This window comes from Balaenoptera ricei, chromosome 16 (assembly GCF_028023285.1).
Source record: "Balaenoptera ricei isolate mBalRic1 chromosome 16, mBalRic1.hap2, whole genome shotgun sequence".
In the NCBI taxonomy this organism is placed as follows: Eukaryota; Metazoa; Chordata; class Mammalia; order Artiodactyla; family Balaenopteridae; genus Balaenoptera; species Balaenoptera ricei.
This window is the reverse complement of record NC_082654.1, coordinates 47939160-47959085: the sequence shown is the minus strand read 5'-3', so window position 1 is coordinate 47959085 and position 19926 is coordinate 47939160. Positions and strand designations below refer to the sequence as shown.

At 57.1% G+C, this 19926-nt stretch overlaps 2 protein-coding genes across 2 annotated transcripts in view; both read left to right on the top strand.

The window, feature by feature from the left end:
* The first annotated feature begins 4768 nt into the window (after positions 1 to 4768).
* Positions 4769 to 6355, top strand: SLC18A3 (solute carrier family 18 member A3). The gene has a single exon (XM_059900484.1). It carries the CDS (start codon positions 4769 to 4771, stop codon positions 6353 to 6355), a length of 1587 nt encoding a protein of 528 aa, XP_059756467.1.
* Positions 6356 to 8377: 2022 nt separating this feature from the next.
* CHAT (choline O-acetyltransferase) overlaps positions 8378 to 19926 on the top strand; it is a 49443-nt gene continuing 37894 nt past the window's right edge. The window contains exons 1-5 of the mRNA XM_059899934.1: positions 8378 to 8527; positions 10695 to 10797; positions 13718 to 13909; positions 14686 to 14804; positions 16338 to 16391. Of these exons, the coding sequence (XP_059755917.1) occupies positions 10732 to 10797; positions 13718 to 13909; positions 14686 to 14804; positions 16338 to 16391 (431 nt within the window). The 5' untranslated portion in view covers positions 8378 to 8527; positions 10695 to 10731. The remainder of the gene's footprint in view (positions 8528 to 10694; positions 10798 to 13717; positions 13910 to 14685; positions 14805 to 16337; positions 16392 to 19926) is intronic.

The window sequence follows — 19926 nt, the reverse complement described above, 5'->3', positions numbered from 1 at the left end:
AGCAGGTGCCCTGCCCACACGCTGCCACCACCAACATCAACCTGCTTCTCCACAGAAACATGGCCATTTTCCGTCTCTGGGACCAGATGCCTCAGTGAAGCAACAAATGGCAAGGCCCTGGAATTGACCCGGTCCATGACCTTCTCAGAAAAGAGGCCACGATGGACTGAGGCCTCCCTCCAAAACAGCACCCCTCCATACACAACTCCTCCAGGACCCCCCTAAATACACACACACACACACACACACACACACACACACACACACACCAGACCTCACCCAGGCACAGGTGCAAGATGGCTATCCTTCCACCCCCTCCCCAAGCTGCAACATACCAGGACTCCCCGAGTCCCCAGCAAGCTCCACTATGGCACTAGTCTGGTGTAGAAAAAAATTTCTTTTCCTAGCAGACTGAGGTCACAACTGTAGGCAATGGATAAAATGAGAAGGAAGATTGTCAGCCAGAAATCATCAACCTGTCTCTATCCATACAAAGCAATAATAATTAAGCTCCCACTAAGTGTCAGGCATTGAGTTAGATAGTTTCAAGTAAGTCATCTCATAATCTTCATTCATCCTGGAGCAGGACAGCATGGTGGCTGAGAGCCGGAGGGTGGAGCTAGCCTGCATATGAAGTCTGTCCCCACCACTTGTGAGCTCTCTGACTGTGGATGAATTACTATACCTTGGTGTCCTTACCTGCAAAAAGGTAGTATGAAGGTTGATAAAAGATTAAATGAATTAATGTTTATAAAGTGCTTAGAACAGTGCCTGACACTTTATAAACACATCTATGTGCCTTATAAATAAGTTCCTTGCTTTACTCATTCCACTTACTAGATATGTACTCTCTAGTAATAGTTACTACATCTGGTTGAGAAAAGAGGGAAAAAATTGCTTTCATTTTCTCCAACAGAATTGGATGGGAAGTTCCCTTTTGCCTGCAAGTTATGCTCAAATAGAGGAGTCTCTGGGAAGGAATTTACCAAGAGTTCTGTTGAAGAGGAAGCCACAGGTGCAGGAAGATGGAGGGTCCGGGCCCTTGAGGGAGGCTGGTTGGCAAGTTGCAAAGCCGGTACCAGCACCCTGGACAGCTCCCCGCAGGCCAGGGCCAGAATAGAGGTTGTTCCCCTCCTGCCAAGGCTCAGCTTTTTGCTGAGGCGAGGCGTCCTGGCCTGCTGCCAACTCCTCCACCCTAGTCCTTGGGGCTGCTGATGCACGGGTAGGAGGTTGCCTTCTAAGCTGGAAGTTGGAGGGTGAAAGAGTTTAGTGTCCCTGGAGCTTCCTTAAGGAGCTGGTCCTGGACCATCTTCCTTCCTTCCTTCCTTCCTTCCTTCCTTCTTGCCTGCCTGCCTGCCTTGCCTGGGTGAAGTCTGGTGTGTGTGTGTGTGTGTGTGTTTTGGGGGGGATGTCCTGGGGGAGTTTTGTGTGGAGGGCTGCTGCTTTGGAGGGAGGCATCAGTCCATCCTGGTCTCTTTTCCTTCCATGGATCTTCATCTGCCCCTCTCCTTGGCACTGCCAGGGAGGGTGTGGTCACCTTGCACAAAGAGCAGCAGGGGCATGATGAGGCACAAGGAATAGGGAAGCAGCATGAGGACAAGACTGGTCCCCATGGCCTGGGTTTAAATTTAGGCTCTACTGCTGAAATCTCAGGCAAGTGACCCAGCTTCTCCATGCCCAACTTCCTCATCAATAAGACAGGGGAAGTAGCACCTACACTGAACCAGGACTGAGTGAGAATTAAATAAAGCAGCACACACAACACCTCTGGCACAGAGATGTGCTTAATAAATGAACCTGTTTCTTACCATAGGGGAACAGAGGACTGGAGAATTGGGCATGAGCCCAGAGATAACTTGCCTTCATGCTCAGGAACAGCCATGAATTCTGTGGACCAGAGAGCTGGAAGAAGGAATCTGCATCTTGAAGGCCCTGGGAAAGTTTCTCTTCTCTAAGATTCCACTGTTCTTTAGCCACGAGACAGAAAACTTCTGCCTTAAATTCCAACCCCCCTTTTTCAAATCAGATACGGCAAACAACATATGCATAAATAATAATTGCTCAGTAGGTTGGAAGACTGTCCCTTTAAAAGCCTCATAATGGGAGAGTCAGAAGGGACCAGAGGTCTCAAACTCAAAAGACCAGAGAGCGAGGCAGGTGATGTAAATTTGCGAAGCCAGCTGGAGAAAGACTGCAATGAGCTGGAGAGGGTGTGTACTGACTAACGGCCTTCAAATAAAATTTAAAATAATTTTCTCACCCAACAGAGCCCTTCTACAGCACCCATTTCCTATTGAGGGCTGCAGCGAGTTAGGAGTCCCCTAACCCCTTACTTAACAGAGACCAAGGTTGGAGCCCAGAGAGAGGCTGTGACTTGCCCAAGGTCATCCAGAGCCAGGCCTGTCCCCATACTGGAACTTCTTCCCTCCCTCAGACAGAGGACAGTTTGGCCACTTCAGAGCAGGTGTTGGCAACTCCTTAAGTGAAAGAGTTTCTTCTCCTTCCCTGAGGTGTCTGGGTGGGTGGAGAGACTGGGCAATGGGTGGCAAGTCTGCTACCTCTCACCCTGGCGTGCTGGTCTCCATCACCTCATCCGACAGCTATCTCAGGGACAGAAGCCAACTTTCCAATGCCTTCTGGGCCTCTCACCAGCCAAGACAGAGCCTGGAATCATAATGCCTGCTTAACCAGAGGGGCTAGCCAGGAAGCCAGGGTACCCCTGAAACTTTTATCTGCTCTTTACAAGACCCACAACTGTAAAATGAAGATAAAACAACACATCTTACAGATGATAAAAATAACCACAGCAGCCACTTACATTGCTCTTACTGTGTGCCAGGCACCCTAAGCAGTGGGTACTATTATATATTTTACAGATAAAGAAACTGAGGGATAGAGAGGCGAAGTGATTCCCCCCCTTCCTCCCAGGCGCCCTAACTAGTAGGTGGCAGAGCCAGGAGCCATCTCAGTCCTCTGCCTCTAAAGCCCAAGTTCTTTCCACTGTATCAGGATGCCTCCTTCGGGGTGGGGAGCACCGTAAGGGAAGAAGCCGTATCTAATGGTAGTTTGCTTTTGAGGCCAGAAGGATGGGAAGAATCCTCTCTGACTCCGGAAGAAAGAGACAAACTGTAATCTCAACAGCACGAATCTCCCAGCCTCCACTGCCTCAGAGCCTCTCTCCGGCCAGTCCGCAGACCACAACATGGACTCGATGTGCCATCCATGGTCAACGCTGGGGACACATTAGGCCCAGCGCAAAGCCAGGGCGGCTCACCTTGTCTTCTGAGAACGGGGCGTCTCAGCGGGTGTGGCCCTCTTAAGGTGAGCCCCCCTTGAGCCTCTGCTGAGAGCAAAGCCGCTGGATCCCGCCCAGAAAATGGTTTCGGCACCCACGCGGGGTCTCTTACAGATCCAGGCGTAGACCCCTGCCACATCACTCCCTGAGCCCACCCGGGACTTGGAGGCAGCTCTGGAGATTGGAGGTGGGGGTGGGGTTGGGAAGGGGGCGGGACCTCTCGGAGCGGAGGGAGGGCTTGGTGTAGTGCGAAGACTGCCTGGGAGGAGTTAGAATGGGGAGGGAGTGAGGAGGCGGGAAGGGAGAAGAGGCGGAGCTGCCGGACCCGGACAGTTAAAACGGAAAGGGGGCGCACTGGTTAGGAGAAGGAGGTGGGGAAAGCGGTAGGGTGGCCGGGGCAGAGCTGATATTGGGGGCCCTGGGTGGGGACGAAGCGACTTCTCCCCTCAATCCCCAGATGCTCACAGTCAGGAGTTCTCTGCTGTGACATTCTCCCGAAGGGCCGGTCGGTCGGAACCCAGTCCAGCAGTCTGCGCCTCCCCTCCCCGGCGTGGAAGGGGCCAGGGGGCGGGGCCAGAGAAAGGGTTGAGGGATCTGTCGTCGGCGCCCCTCCAGTCACTGCTCCACATTCCAGCTGCGAGAACAGATGGACGTAGCCGCGGCTCACCTCGGGGACTCCTTACCCGCTGCGCGCTGAGATCCAGGCTAAGGCGGAGATCTGGAGCCCCTAGCGCCCCTCTCTCCCGCGGGGCCGGGGGAAAGCGGCCGCTGTGTGCCCCCTTCCGCGGGGAGAAGAGCGGGCGCGGACCCCACGAGTCCTAGAACTGCGGGGGCGGAGAACCCGCTTGTCGCGCGGCGCACCCATCCTCAGGGGCTTGGCCGGTACTCTTTCGCACCGAGACCCCTTTCTGGGGCTTCCAGCCTTGGCGCATCTGGGGAGAGGACCCCCTCCCGGCAGCGCCCCGCCCCCAGCCCCCGCCCCGCCGACGTCGCATTAGCATGAGCGACGCAAGTGGCCCGGGCACCACTCGGGGGCCGAGACTCGCCGCGTCACAGCCCCGAGTGTAAAAGAAAAAAAGAGTAGGCGGCGGCGGAGGAGGCAAGAGCCGACGCGAGGGGAGGGGAGAGCGGCGGGGCGAGCGAGCCGGCGGGCTGGCGGCAGCAGCATGCCCCTCGGCCTGCTCAGGCGGCCTCTCAGCGCTGCGGGGGTGGCTCCCGGCGCGCCCGAGCCTCAGAGCGCTCAGTCTCCGGCCCCGGCGCCTTGGCACGGCCGCCTTTCCTGACCGCCCCTGAGCCCAGCGGCGGCGGGTCCCGAGCTCTGTTCCGGACAGCGGCGGCGCCTCGCCGGACAGGGTCCTTGCCTTTCCCGGCGAGCAGGGTCCCCCGAAGTTCCGCGCCCTGGTCTCTACACTGCAGGGCGCGCGCGCCCGGCCCCGGCCGAAGCGTCCTCGGAAGAGCGGCGGGGTGCGGGTGATGGAACCCGAGGCGCCGGCGGGTCAGGCCCCGGCGGCAGCCAGCAAGCTGTCGGAGGCGGTGGGCGCGGCTCTGCAAGATCCCCGGCGGCAGCGGCGCCTGGTGCTGGTCATCGTGTGCGTGGCGCTGTTCCTGGACAACATGCTGTACATGGTCATCGTGCCCATCGTGCCCTACTACGTGCACTCGGCCAGCGAGAAGCCCACCCTGACTTCCAAAGTGTGTGTGACCACCCTGCCGCCGCCCACTCCGGCCAATGCCAGTGCCGACACGGTCAACACCTCGGAGTCCTCGACGGCCGCGATGCCGGCCAGGTCTACCGCGCAGCCCCAATACCCCACCGACAACGAGGACGTGAAGATCGGGGTGCTGTTTGCCTCCAAGGCCATCCTGCAGCTGCTGGTGAACCCCCTGAGCGGGACCTTCATCGACCGCATGAGCTATGACTTGCCGCTGCTTATGGGTCTGGGCGTACTGTTCGCCTCTACAGTGATGTTTGCCTTCGCGGAGGACTACGCGACGCTCTTCGCCGCGCGCAGCCTGCAGGGTCTCGGCTCGGCCTTCGCGGACACGTCTGGCATTGCCATGATCGCCGACAAGTATCCTGAGGAGCCGGAGCGCAGTCGTGCCCTGGGCTTGGCGCTGGCTTTCATCAGCTTCGGAAGCCTAGTGGCGCCGCCCTTCGGGGGGTTCCTCCACAAGTTCGTGGGCAAGACCGCGCCCTTTCTGGTGCTCGCCATGGTTTCGCTGCTCGACGCCCTGTTGCTGCTGGTGGTGGTCAAGCCCTTCTCCGCCGCGGCGCGGGCGCGGGCCAACCTGCCAGTGGGCACGCCTATCCACCGCCTCATGCTGGACCCCTACATCGCCGTGGTGGCAGGCGCGCTCACCACCTGCAACATCCCCCTCGCCTTTCTCGAGCCCACCATCGCCACGTGGATGGAGCACACGATGGCGGCGTCCGAGTGGGACGCAGGCATAGCCTGGCTGCCGGCCTTCGTGCCGCACGTGCTAGGCGTGTACCTCACAGTGCGACTGGCAGCGCGCTACCCCCACCTGCAGTGGCTGTACGGCGCCTTCGGGCTGGCAGTGATAGGCGCCAGCTCGTGCTTGGTGCCCGCCTGCCGCTCCTTCGCACCACTAGTGCTCTCGCTCTGCGGCCTCTGCTTCGGCATTGCGCTGGTGGACACGGCGCTGCTGCCCACGCTCGCCTTTCTTGTGGACGTGCGCCACGTCTCGGTCTATGGCAGCGTCTACGCCATTGCCGATATATCCTATTGCGTGGCCTATGCGCTCGGGCCCATAGTGGCGGGCCACATCGTGCACTCGCTTGGCTTTGAGCAGCTTAGCCTTGTTATGGGCCTGGCCAACCTGCTGTATGCGCCCGTCCTGCTGCTGCTGCGCAACGTGGGCCGCCTGAAGCGCTCCCGCTCCGAGCGCGATGTGCTGCTGGATGAGCCACCGCAGGGTCTATACGATGCTGTGCGCCTGCGGGAGCGCCCTCTGTCCGACCGGGAAGGCGCGCCTCGCAGCCCGTCAGGCCCCTTTGACGCATGCGAGGACGACTACGACTACTACACCCGCAGCTAGCAGCCCCGCTTCTCCTCCAGGCCACCCACCCACTCCCCACCCCACTCCCACCCCCGGGTCAAGGTGGCTGCTCTGTGAGCACACTGGCCAGCTCAGGCTCAGGTCCCGCCTTCTCCAGCAAGTACCCCAGCCCCTCCTCTGTCTTGATTTCCCCTGCCCGAGTCCCCTCTCTATGACCATTTCTGTGTCCTCCTCCCTTTCCTCCAATGGGGCGTGGAGCACCGAGGCACGTGAACTGATGTGCTCCTGGCAAAGACGAAGAGGCGCGCGGGTCGCCACCTCGGGGCTCCCCGATGTAGAGCCGTGCCTCTGTTTGTCCTTCCTTCCGTTCCTCCCAGTGCCAACTTGGCCCGCTGCGCCGCGGTGCCTCCGGGCCGAATCAATAAACTATATCTGTACGAGACCGAGTCTCTTTACTGATGGGGTGGGCGGCCAGGCAAGGGGCCAGGGCAGAATGGGAGGGTGAGCTGGGTCTAACCCAAATCCAGGTCTCAGTCCAGCGGGCACGCAGGAAGCCTGTTGCTCTTTTGCTACCTGGAAAAGGAGATACGAAAGAAGCAAACTCAACAAGGATCTCACCCACGAACACCCTGGTGCCTAGGCCGGCCTCAGCCCGCGACAGCCCCTCCCTCACCCAGGCCTAGCGCAGCGCCCCAGGGCGCCGCCCGGGGGAGCCTGAGGACCCGCTCCCTCCGGGTGCGTTGGTCCCGCCCCTTGAGGACACACCCTGAGTCTAAGACAGAGCTCTTAGGCGCCCAAGCTTCCCTTTCCTTCGAGCCTGGCAACCTGTCCCGTCCAGTCTCCGAAAGGGAATAAGGGTGGAACTGTTATGGGCAGCTGAAAAAAAACCGGCCGCATCTTTAAGGGGCTTGATTTCTCTAGACGCGTGTGTGTGATGTGTGTGTGTTCGTTAGACCGCTGGACTCTATCCTACGAGGAGTGGAGGAACAGTTGTCGATGTGTCCGCTGTGTCCCAGCTATGCGGGCTTGAGTCAGGGCTGGAGAGAATGATAGTGTGAGAGCTGATACCAACCCCACCCTACCCGGTCCTGAGTGCAAGCAAGTGCCCAGGGCTGTCAGAGAAGTCTCCCCACCTTGAATGGGGGTCCCCAGAATCCCAGACCAGCGTGTGTGCACCACTCCCAGTCCTGCAACCTGCGGCCTCCTGAGGGCTGCAGAGTCCTCGGATTCCGGCATGGAGAGGTCGCCGTGTTGGGGTACGCCTGTGTATTAGACAACGTCTGTGGGGGTCTGTACTGCTGGTGTGTGCACATCTGTTCTGACTCTGTGTGTCCGGCTGTGTGTGTGTCTGTCTGAGCAGGGTCTCTCTTTGTGAGTGTCTGTGTGTGTTCGTGTGTAAGGATCTATATGGGGTGGGGGGGGAATGCATTGTCTGGGAGGAATGTCTGCCTCTGGCTGTGTGTCACTAAGCATCCCCAGGTCTGTATCCTGCATATTCCCCGTAGTGCCAGCCGGGATGAGTGGGAATAGAAAAGGACCTGCAGTGATCGACAAACAGGTTGTTTTTATTTATTATTATTATTATTATATTGTAAAAGGAGTTGTAATAAGGTTTGAGCCTGCCCTAGACAGTGGGGAGGGCACAGATTGATCCAGACCCAACCCTCCCCAGGGTTCTGCAGAGGCAGCCACGGCTAGGATAAAGGGGTTAGGGGAGCGCAGGGACTGGGGAAGGCTGAGCTGAGGGCGATGGGCACGGGCGGGGCCACGTTTTGCACCCCCCCATCTCGGGCCTGGATTCCGCTGCCTTTTCGAGAGATCGTCCGGGAAGCCGTCAGAACACGGGATGGGGGCCGGGAGGTAGGATCCCGGAAGGCGGCGGAGTGGTGGGGCGGGGCAGGGGTGGGGGAGACAAAGGATGGAGTGGGTGAGAGGTAGGGGTGGGGCTGTGGGGAGGGAGGAAAAGGGAGAAAGGGGAGGGAGGAGGAACAGGAGGAAAGAGGGGAGGCGACTGGCGCGGCCGGCTCGCTCGCAGCCAGTCGCGAGGCCTGGGGACCCGGCGACGTCGGAGGCTCTGCCACCGACTGAGGCGGTGGCCCCCACCCCCGCACTGCTGACGCGCCCCCGAATCCCTTCCGGCTCACATTCTAGCCCCTAGTTCTGCTGGGTACGGTGCAGCGGCGGCCGAGGCAGCAGAGACGAGGAGAGCAGGTGAGTAGGGCTGGTCTGGCGGAGCACAGCGCGGGGAGCCGGGAGCGGAGGGAGGCTCCGTCCAGGGACCGCGCCGGGGCCGGGAGGCCCCAGAGCCCGCGGAGTCCTCCGAGTCCCGAAGGGCAGCGGCCGTCGGGGGACGGCCAGGAGAGTGAGGGATTCTGTGGTTCTGGTGTTTCTCCACCCAGGGTGGGGGCAGGGGGACGGGGAGCTGGATGGTGCGAAGTTGGGGGAAAGGGCTTGGACAGCCTTGACTGTCAGCTTCGCGGCTTCACGTGTGTGTCCACACTTCTGAACCCCCATCTGCTAAGTGCCAAGGTCTGCACTTCCCGTGCCCAGTTGGAGGGTCTGCAGGTCTCACTCCAACCCCCTGAAGTGCTGGCATGCACCTGCCTCTCTCCGACTCTCTCACGGAGGCGGGAGATGGGGTGCAGGCATGGGCGCAAGTGGCAGATATAAGCCGGGTGGCAGGGAGCCCCTGGAGCACGCGGGCAGCCTGTGGTGCCCGGGCTGAGCTGGGCTTCGGCTTCCAGGGCAAAGCAGAGACCCCTCCAGGCAGGCTTCAGAAGCCAGGCTGGTGGGAGTGTGGAGTGGAGGGCACCAAACTGACGTAGAAAGATACCGACACAAATACACCCTTTAGGCGCCAGCCCACGGGCCAGTGAGGAAGAGCAGCTGGCCGGCAGGAACAAGGCCCTCCCATTTGGCACCCATGAAACCATCCTACTTCAATCTCCTGTGCCTCTGCAAGACATGGGGTCTCTGAGTCTTGACTAGTATCTTCCTGCTATGGTCTGGCTGGGGGCCAGAGCAAGAGGAGGCATTGGCTGCATTGTCTATAGGGCCCTTACCACCTTGCCCTTGCCCTACTCGCCCCCTCAAAACTCCCGTGGCGCTGGGATCGACTCTCATCTGGATGCCGTTGCTTCTGCTTTGCAGTGGGTAGCGGCAGCCCCTATGCTACAGGGCGCTCACCGGTCTGGGGACCACCTAGTCCCGAGTGCTGTGGCACAGTGTCCGCAAGGACTCTACATTCTCTGCCCAGTGCTACCAGGCAACCCCAGGCTCCTCCACCCCTGGGCCGGGATTATCTATCTTTCTGGATGCTGTGTCTTAGGGTCAACTGTGCCTTGCACCCAACCCCCCTCTCCCACTGTGTCTGCCTGGGGGTAAAATGGGCTAAGTCTTAGCTTTAGGCTCTTGGGAGAGAATAGGGGATGGATGAGTAGACACCATGGGTGGGTGCTTATGCTTATGCAGGATTATGCTTAGGGACAGAGGTTGGGCCCTGAGGGTAGAGGTTGGGCCCCACTAGCCTTAAAAACTGGCTTTTGCCCCTCTTGGCCTGGCTCACTTCTACTGTACCTTCAGAATTAATCCACCTCCTTACAGGCCTATTCAGGGGGCCCCTAGGGGCCTGGGCTGCCTAACTTCCCTGTACCATCTCCCTCAGCATTCTCATGCCACCTACACTGGGAGCCAGCCGACCAGAGACTGCCTAAGTCACAGCCCATCCAGCAGGGTCCTCCCTGCCTTGGCCACGGGCCAGTCTCCGATAAGCCTAGAGTGTCTCCTGGAGCCCAGAGCCTTAGAGGACCTTGTATTCATTCATGTGCGCATGCATTCCTTGTACTCAGCTACCCAACACTGATTTTACTCCATGCCAGGCACAGGGCTAAGGCCCAGAGGTGAAGCATTGAACACGGCAGGTGTAGTCTTGCCCTGGAGAAGCTCACAGTCTAGTGGGAAAGAGAGATTTTAATCTGCAAAGCACATATCTATTGGGTCCCAGGCAGGAACAACGCAAGTGCTCTGTCAGTGACCCTTCATGGATCTGGAATGAGCAAGCCCAGCCCTGCTCTCTCCCACGCTGCTCTGGGGTGGCCAGTTGAGGCTGGATGACAGCAGTTTTGTGGAGCAGGTGCCAACTGGCGACTCATTTCAGGCCCCACCCTCTCCTATTTGGAGTCAGAGAGGACACTGTGGTCAGTGTGTGCACTGGTCTGGAGGTCAGGAGTTTGGGACCAGGCCCACAGGGAGGGCTGTGAACACTACTGCCCAGCTCTGGCCTCCTCACAGGGCAGGGGCAGGGTGCCAGGCTGTGGGAAGTGAAGGGTCTGGTCTAGGTGGCTGTTGTATTGATGCCTCTCTGCTTCTTGGTCCCCAGGTCCACACCTCTGCTTCCTCAATCAGGAGTCACCAAGATGCCCATCCTCGAAAAAACGCCCCCTAAGACAGCAGCAAAAAGTCCCAGCAGTGACGAGGAGCCTGTAAGTGACGTTTGGATCCCTCTCTCCCCACTCACAAACTCTTGCTTCCAGAACAGTCCTGAGTGGGACTGACCCCCAACTCTTGCCTGACCCCTAGCTCTGTGCTCTCCTGGGCAGGAGACCCAGGCTGCAGCCCTGCCCCAAGTTTGCTGAGGAGCCCGGGGAGGTCTGGAGGGGTGGGAGAGGCATCAGGGAATACTGAGGGGATGCTGACAGCCACACTTCCTAACCGCCAAGGCCAGGGAGAGCCCTTGACCTGAGCCAGGCACTCTCTTTTCTCTCAGGGCCTCCCCTCTCTCCAAGTTCCACCTCCAGTGGCTGTGAGCCCAGTGGAACTGCCTTAGGATGAGGCTGAATTCCCTACTCTAAGCCTTGTCACATCCCAGCGCCAGCTGCTGTCAGCCCTGGAGCCTTAGGCGCCGTCTTCCCCACTGGTCTGAGACAATGCCACCCTTCCCTGGGCAGGCATCCTCCCTCCCCACCATACTCAACCCACATTCCAGAGTGATACAGCGACACATCTGATCTTCAGGCTGTTGCACACGGCGCTTCCTGTCTTCTTGACACCTCCTTACCCCAACCCTAACCCCAGGGCTTCATTTGAAAATCTGATCAGGATTTTCTGGCTTCTCCTCGTGAAGTTGCTCACCACATTGTCCAGAAAAACAACCTGACAAACACCTCTGTTGTTGCCTCTGGTCCGTGGCACGTCCCTCACTTTGGACTGTGGCTGCCTTGAGAGCAGGCTCTGTATCTCCATTGTCCCTGAGTCCAGCCCAGAAATGCGAGCCCCGGCTCACGTAAATTGCCCAGAAATGTTTATTGATCTAAGACCCCAGGGCCCAAAGACCCTCATTTGTACAAGTCCCTGCCTCTGTACCCAGGCAAGGCCAGAAGCCCACGAGAGTCTGGGAAGAGCCCCAGGGGGCTGAGACATCTGAGCAGAGATTTCCTGCTTCACTCCTCCTTACCCATCACTGATTCCCCATGACCCAGGCTGAGTCACTGTCAGAGCTCCGAAGAAGGGTAGCCTGTTTCTAGCAGGGGCTCCAGCCAGATCTGCTGGCACTCTTGGTCAAGCCACCAGCTGGACTGCGCTTTCTGTAGATGTTTCCCCACTCACCCACCACACAGACCCCCAAGACCCCAAGAGAAGGAAGAGGGAACTAGAGCAGCTTGGTGGGGAGGCTGGACCTGGCTCTCTGGGAGTGGGCTGAGCAACCTGGAATGCTGCCCGGACCCGTCCTCAAGGGTTCCCCAGGGCAGGAGCAGTCCATAGTTGGCACTGACACCCTCCTCCCTCCCCCTAGGGCAGTGAACTCTAGAGACAGGCTCAGACAGGCAGAGCCCCTTCCCTCATCAGCGCATGCGCTCCGGCTCACTCACACTTGGGGTCCGCCTGTCCAGAGCTCCCGGGGGTGGGGATGGGGGCTCGCTTCAGTCCCTGCAGCAGCGGGAGCAGAGCACAGGTAAGCATTCAATGGACCCCCTTCATTCCACAGCCTGGCTGGGGTGGAAATTCACTGACCCCACCACCCCACAGAGGAGAAACCCCTGAAAAGAAGGCAGCCCACCATCTTCCAGCTTTGTAAAGTTTAAGCAGTAGTATGAAAAGTCCTGGTTTCCGATTGTGACCAGCTGAGTGAGGAAGAAGGAAAAGGATGGATGGAAAAAGGAGCAAGGGAGAGAACAACCAAGGAGGAAGGAGCAGAAGGGCTGTCGGTGGTGGGGAGCAGAGACTGATTTCAGGTCCTGGCTCTGCCATCGAATGGCTGGATGACTTTGGACTAGTCTCTTCACCTGCTGGTCCTCAGTTTCCTCATCTGAAAATGGGACAAAAATTCCTTCCCAGGCTAAGCCATAACACTGGTGAACACACACAAGATCCCAGGGTGACAGAGCTCGTAAACTGAGAAGCCCAGATCAGGAGGACATGGGTGGGGAGTTCTACTTAGATTCTTGAGACACTTTAGGGGCCCCCAGGTATTATGGGTTTTCTCTTAGGAATCCATCTGGAGGGATAAGGATAGTAATATCATAACATTTTATGATGTGCCTATTTGGGGCCAGTTGTTTCTCTTATTTAATTCTCTCTGTGCCTCTCTCACATAGGAATTGTTATTTATGGCCTATGAAGGAGGAAGCTGAGGCTTGGAGAGATTAAGAGTGGAAAAACTTCCAATACATTCCCCCCTACCTGTGCCCCATACCCACATGCAGCTAAATGCCCCTCCCTGTGTTTCATAACTGGGAGGGATTTAATAAGGAGCCCAGTGCATGAGTCACCTTCCCAGGAAATATCATGCAGAATTCTGGTCATTAGGGCAAGCAGTGAACTATACCTCACACCACCTTTCAACTGTCCAAATGTCTCCATTAGAGTCACACCCTTTGGATCCGGAGATCAATTGGATTGTGGAGCCCCAGCTGGGAACAAGTCCTAAATTAAGAGTGGCCAGCAGTCAATATCAATAACAGGACCATTTCATCTTACACTCATTCTTCATGGTTTATAAGCACTTTCATATTCGTGATCTCTTTGACCTTATGAGAGATAGAGGTTATTACTTCTGTTTTACAGGGTAGGAAACTGAGGCACAGAGGTAGGGGTGATTTGCTCAAGATCACACAGATGGTCAGCAGCAGGGTCGGGGCATGAACCCATGTCTGTCTGGTGTCAGCATCAAGGTCTTTTCCTCTGCACTTTGTCCCCTCCTAGAGGCCAGGCTGGGGTGTGGGAGAAAGCTAACAGGAGCTTCCTAAGTTCACAATTCTGCTGAGCTGAGCCCTGGCAACAGGTGAGTCCCAGGATAGGGAACAAAGATGGGGCAGATGGAAATAGACACAGGGGATCAATTTGGGGACAGGCATGGGCCACACATGAGAAGAGGAACCAAAGCCTGTGAACCTTCTCTTCCAGGGGCTTCCCAAACTCCCCGTGCCCCCGCTGCAGCAGACCCTGGCCACCTACCTGCGGTGCATGCAGCACCTGGTGCCTGAGGAGCAATTCAGGAGGAGCCAGGCCATCGTGCAGCGGTTTGGGGCTCCTGGTGGCCTCGGTGAGACCCTGCAGCAGAAGCTCCTGGAACGGCAGGAGAAGACAGCCAGCTGGGTAAGAGCTGCTGGGAGGGGGCAAACAAGGAACCCATGGGGCAGGGGGCAGAAAGCAGTCATGGAGACAGAGGGATTTGGATAAGGGGCAGGTAGGTGACAAAGATGGGGCAGATGGAGGGACAGGCATGGGGGAGACAACAGAGGGATAGTAAGGAGCAAGGGTGAAGGACAGACAAGATTGGGATGGGAGATAGGGATGGGGACAGAGAGGGGACAGATGGGGATAGAGATGGGATGATGGGGAGAGACAGGGTACAGAGATGGAGGACAGATGGGGGTAAGGATGGAGGACAGACAGGGACAGAGATGGGGGCAGATGGGGATAAGGATGGAGGACAGACAGGGACAGAGATGGGGGCAGATGGGGGACAGAAATGGGGAGGCAGATGAGTAACAGGGATGGGAGCAGCAGAGGATAGCGTGAGGTCAGGGAAGCAGAGAGAGGTGAAAGGCAGGAATGAGACACTCATGAGAATGGGCAGGGGACATGGATGAAGCAGTAAACAACCAGGATGAACACTGGGATGGAAGAAAGGAGATAGTATGGGACAAAGCTGAAGGACAGGTGTGGTAGACGGGGAGCACACAGGCCCTAGCCCATAAGCGGGGCTCAGCGTATGTTTGTGGAATGAATGAATGAATGAAAAAAGTACATGATCTAGTGAAGGGTCCCCATTTTCCCTTGGGGCTGCCAGGATGGGACTGGTGCGCTCCACAGGCGAGATGTGTGTGGCCATTGCGGGTAATGGCACCCTTCCCCACCCTCCCTGGCAGGTGTCTGAGTACTGGCTGAATGACATGTATCTCAATAACCGACTGGCCCTGCCTGTCAACTCCAGCCCAGCTGTGATCTTTGCCCGGCAGCACTTCCAAGATACCAATGACCAGCTAAGGTAAGGCCACCGTGCTCCTGGGCTCACAGCTTGGGAGTCTGCCTGGAGGAGGGGGCCTGGCACCAGCACCAGGAAGGAGAGGTTGAAACTCGTGCCTCGGCTGAGCTTTCTGAGGCCGAATGGCCCTGAGACAGTGGCATCCAGGCCATGGTGTCAGAAGGAGGTTAGGCAAGCGGCACGTGGGTAACAAACACAGGGTCTTCCTCAGAATGTATCTATTTGGGGTGGGGTGGGGAGGTCACGGGCCCCCAGGTGTCCCCATGGCAGTCTGGGCCTGGTTGAGGCCCTGGGAGGAAGCCTGTAGCCTCTGATCCTGCCAGCGCTTGAGGCTGGGGCTTCTTACTGGGACCCACGGCCCCAGGCTATCTCAGAGGGCCCCTGCTGCCCTGCAGCCCCCAGCTCTGGACAGAGGCTCTGAGGGAGTGGAAGTGGTTTCTTCCCGCCAGCCACCGCCAGAGTGTCTGCCATCTGCTGCAATTTCAGAGCTCACTGAGCCCCTGGAACGGCCTCTGGGCCCACTGATGACAAGGGAGGGGCCGTTTACACAAGGGTCAGGTCGGGAGGAAGGGTCTCCCTGCCGGAGTCTCTCAGAGCCAAACCCAGGTCTCTGGCCTCAAGACCCAAATGTGGCACAGCATGGGGACAGTTCAGAGGGAGGAAAAAAAAAAACAAGAGGCAGGGCCCACCTCGGCCTCTGAGCAGGGCTCAACTATGCTGGAAGACCCCCGCCCCCCTCCTCCTTCACCAAGACCAGCCCGACCAACCTTCTGGCCGGGGGGCAATCTTCCCCCTTCCCCTGCAGCCAGGCCTTCCCTGGGCAGAAGGAAGTGTGTGGATGGATGAACAACTTCTGGAAACAGTTCTCAAAATTGCATCGAAGGGGGCGTTTTCCTCCTGATGCAATTAAGCCAGGCTCATCATCCATGGGCTATTAAGATGACAGGGTCCCGTGGTAAGGTTGTCTGGTGCCTTTTTTCCCCACGCCAGCACCCACTTTCCTTTTCCTTAGCATTAAGGGGACCAAATGACTGACTTTTCCCAGGAGACTGGATTTCCCAGAACCCCGGGGTTTTGGCCCAGTCCAGCCCCAGCACAGGCCTTCACCTGGAAGAACCCCATCCCTGACTGTCCAACCTCCTCTTGCCTGCTCTGTGGCCTCTCTTGGCTTCCTCTCCCTCCTCCTCCTCTTCCTCTTCATTCACCTTCCAGTTTCCTCTCCTCCCCCCCTGTTCTCTCCTCAAGACCATTTTTAATCCAAAGTTTGTGAAGTACTGACAGCATGGGGGTAGGGGCAGGGCAGCAGTAACCCCACCTGATTAGTGTACCATCAAGGCCAGACATCTGGTGGGTGGTCCATGAGTCTGGGAGAGACAGAGAGGAGGTGGGAGGGAGGGGGAGAGGGAGGTGGAGAGAGAAGAAGTAAGAAGGAATGAAGGAAGAAGGGAGGGAGGGAGGAAGGGATTTGAAGGATGGAGGGAGGGAGGGAGCCTGGGCCCTGGAGAGGAGAAACTAAGGCCTCATCTCTCTCTGCAGGTTTGCAGCCAACCTCATCTCTGGTGTGCTCAGCTACAAGGCCCTGCTGGACAGGTAGGACGGAGCCCAGCCTGAGAAGGGTAGTACCCTGTTCTGGCACAGTCTGTTGACCCATCTGTCTCCCTACCACACTAGCCAAGGAGCTCCCAGAGGGCAGGGAACTTGCCTTTTTCCAGCTCTGTGTTCTGGGCTCCCATCACAGAGCAAACAACCCCCCTGAACTTCCTGAGCATCAGAATGACTTTTAACCCAGCTGGCCCAGCCATTAATGGTTACTTTGCCCGCGGTAAGCACGATCCCTCCATGATCTCTTTAAAATGCCCCCCTCCCTGCATACGTCTTATATACACACATGCCATGATTCAGTGTGTCAGGAATATAGAGAGCATATCAAAAGGTGGGGAAGGAAAAGTTGTTGGAGCGCGGTGATGGTGAGTTCAGCCTTGTTACTCACTACCTGAAAGGAATGGGCTCCCCACTCTGAGCCTGTTTCCTCAACCCCATCAAGCTTGAGAAATGGGTGAGCTGACTCAGTGGACCCAAAGGTGTCCTGACAGATGGAGAGAGCTGCATAAGCACAGTGGGTCATCACTGATTTTAGGAGGAAAGTCCCTTTTCCAGCCAAGCACCAGGTGCCCAGGAGCAGCAGGGAGAGTGAGAGGGCATGGGGGACCCCGTGAGAGGGCCTCAGAGTCCCCAGAGGCAGGTAATATAAGGGAATCAGATGCTGGAAAGAAAGAAGTGTCCAAAGCAGTGTCCATTGCACAGACGAGGAAGCTGAGGCTCAGAGAGGTTAAGGGCCTTGTCTGTGGTCACACAGCCAGGAGGTGGCAGGGTGAGGAAGGCACAGGGACAAACTTCACTTACTTTTTAACTTGATCCAACCCAGTCTTACCCAGACTTGCGGGGGAGGCTTAGACCTGCAGCCCCTCCAGGGTAGGGTTGTTTCCTCTGGAGAGGAGGGGGCAGGCTCCCAGACCCAAAGTGCAGCGTAGCTCAGGGCTTGGGCCCTGGGGTCAGCAGACCTGAGTCTGAATTCTGACACCCACACCACAGGACGTGTCGATCTTGAGTGAGTAATCACTCCTAGCTATAGACCCCTGTCTGTCAAATGGAAATAATAATAGTAGCCGCCTCTTGGGGCTTCTGTGACTGTCCTATAAGATGACGCCTTCAAAGCTTTCAGCACTAAGTTAGGCACACAGCAGGCTCTCCATGCATTTCTGAACCAAACACTCCTGGACTTCTGTCTGCTCACTCCTCACCGTACCATGCCCTCGCTGGGTCACCAGACCTTCCGGCTACTGTTACTTGTGGTGCTTTTTTGGTGTCTGTCTTCCTCGCTGGGAGAGCTCTGCTGTCCCCCAGAACTCAGTGCTGCTGACACTCCGACTCTCTGATTTCAGAGAGCTTCATCCCTTACCTTGTCCAGCTGGACAGCAGAGGAGGAAGGGCACCACCCACGACCTTGTACGCTTCCATCGCTGACAGCCTAGACACCAGACCCCCACGTGTGTGTGCACGCGCTTGTGTGCATGCATGTGGGCACACTCACACAGACATGCATACCCATACACATCCACGTGAAGGTTCCCATGTGTGATCACCGTAAACGTCACAAGGCTGGAAATTTATGCCATTGCCCAAGCGCCTGTTTTAGACGCTTCATTTACTCATTTATTCATTTGCTCACTTTGCAAATTGATGTTGGGAAGGCGAAGGGAAATAAGGCCGCATCCCTGTCTTCAGAAGGTTCTCAGACCGTTTGGCAAGACAGACACATCAACAGCACAAAATACAGCTGTGTCGGTCCCCATGAGCCCCACACTCCATTATCCGACCCCCTGACGTCCCCACCAGGGTGCCTCCCGGTCATTGCAAGCCGAGTCATCCCCAGTGGGCCTTTGGGGTCCCTCCCCACACCCCAGCTGGACCCTCACCTTGTCCTGCCATCTCAGTAAACACACCACACACCCTCGGTGGCGAATCCAGGACCCTAGAAGTCACCTGAGGTGTCTTTCTCCCTTGCCTGCTCCTCTAGTCCAAGTGCAGGTGCATCACTCTCCCTCCAGAACCCATTCCCATGCCTCCCTTCCCCTCCTCCCACCACCCTCCCCAGGCCCATCACCTTCCCAGCAGCCCACAGCCTCCTTCCTGGTTCTTCCTTTGACCCACTTCCACCCATTCTCCACACAGAACCAGGGTCATTACAAAAGCAAAACAGATCAAATCCTGCCCCTGAAAGCTCTCGCCTTCTGGGGCTTTCACTGCCCCAAGAATGAAATGGTACCACCTTTCCACTGCCAAGGAGACTCACAAGTCTCCCCACCTCTCTGGCCATCTCTTTACTCAGTTTCAATGCACTGGCTTCCTTTCACCTTGGACGAGTGTTCCTCAAATGATCTATGGTGAAGGACCAATATATTCTTTTAATTTAGTAAAGGGTTTGTAAAACACCGCAGAAGTGAATTAGCAGAAAAATGGCCCAAAGGTACAAAATAAGACACCATTTGTTTTATCGTTAGATTCAACACACACAAACGTCCTTTGTCAACCTGTTACAAGTTTCTGAAAGCTCCTTCTGGAGGCCCACGCTCACCCTGTCGTGAGCTGGTCATTACAGTTCAGTCCGACACCCACACTTGGAGCAGGAGGGCCCTGGGACACCCCATCCAGCACACCTCCTGCCTGCTTCTTACCCTCAGGGCTCAGCTCACAGGTCTGGTCCACAGTGAGGCTCCCTGGCCTCCCTGAGGTCCCTGGTCGCTCCTTCTGCCCCACCAGTCACTGTCTCATCATCCTGTCTCACTACCTGCTTGCTGTCTTTGCCCCCCTACATACCCCAGACCTGCGCCCCATTAGAACCGGAAACTCAGGTCTTGTTTGCAGCTATATGCCCAGATCCTGGTGCCTGGCCCCAGAGAGTGCTCAGTCACATTTGTTGGCTGAAAGGATGGAAGGAAGGTAGGAGGAAGGAGGGAAGGAAGAAAGGAAAGAAGGAAGGAAGGGAAGGAGGGAGGGGAGAAAGAGACAGAAAGAGAGAGAAGAAAAAGGAGGAAGAGGAAGAGGAGGGGAAGGCGGAAGGTGGGGAGAGGAGGAGGAGACAGAAGGAGGAAAGACAGGGAAAGAGAGAAAGTGAGACAGAAGGAGGAGGAGGAGGAAGTGGAGGAGGAGAAAAAAGGAAGGAAGAAAGTACACAAGACACGCTGAGACCACAGGAGAAAGAGAACTTCCACCCTGAACTCAGAGGAGGTTTCTAGAAGAGGTGATGAAGGAGTAGCCTCTAAAAAGAGTAGAGGGAGTTTTCTAAATACATTAGTTGAGAGCAGGAGTGAGGGTGAAAGCGTGCCAAGCAGAGCAGCAGAAGCAAAGGCCCAGAGGGCTGAAACGGCCAGATCCGCGCCTGCGCACACGTAGTGCATGAGGTCGGGGTGAGGGAGACTAACGGAGGCCGGAGCACACCCCGAGGGGCTCCACGGGGCGCTCCACTACTTTAGAAAGTGGCAAATCGAGCTCTTTGACAGCCATCGTCGTGCAGTTTGGTGTTTCTGCCCCGCTTTGCCTAATCAGGTTACAGTAGAATCAACTC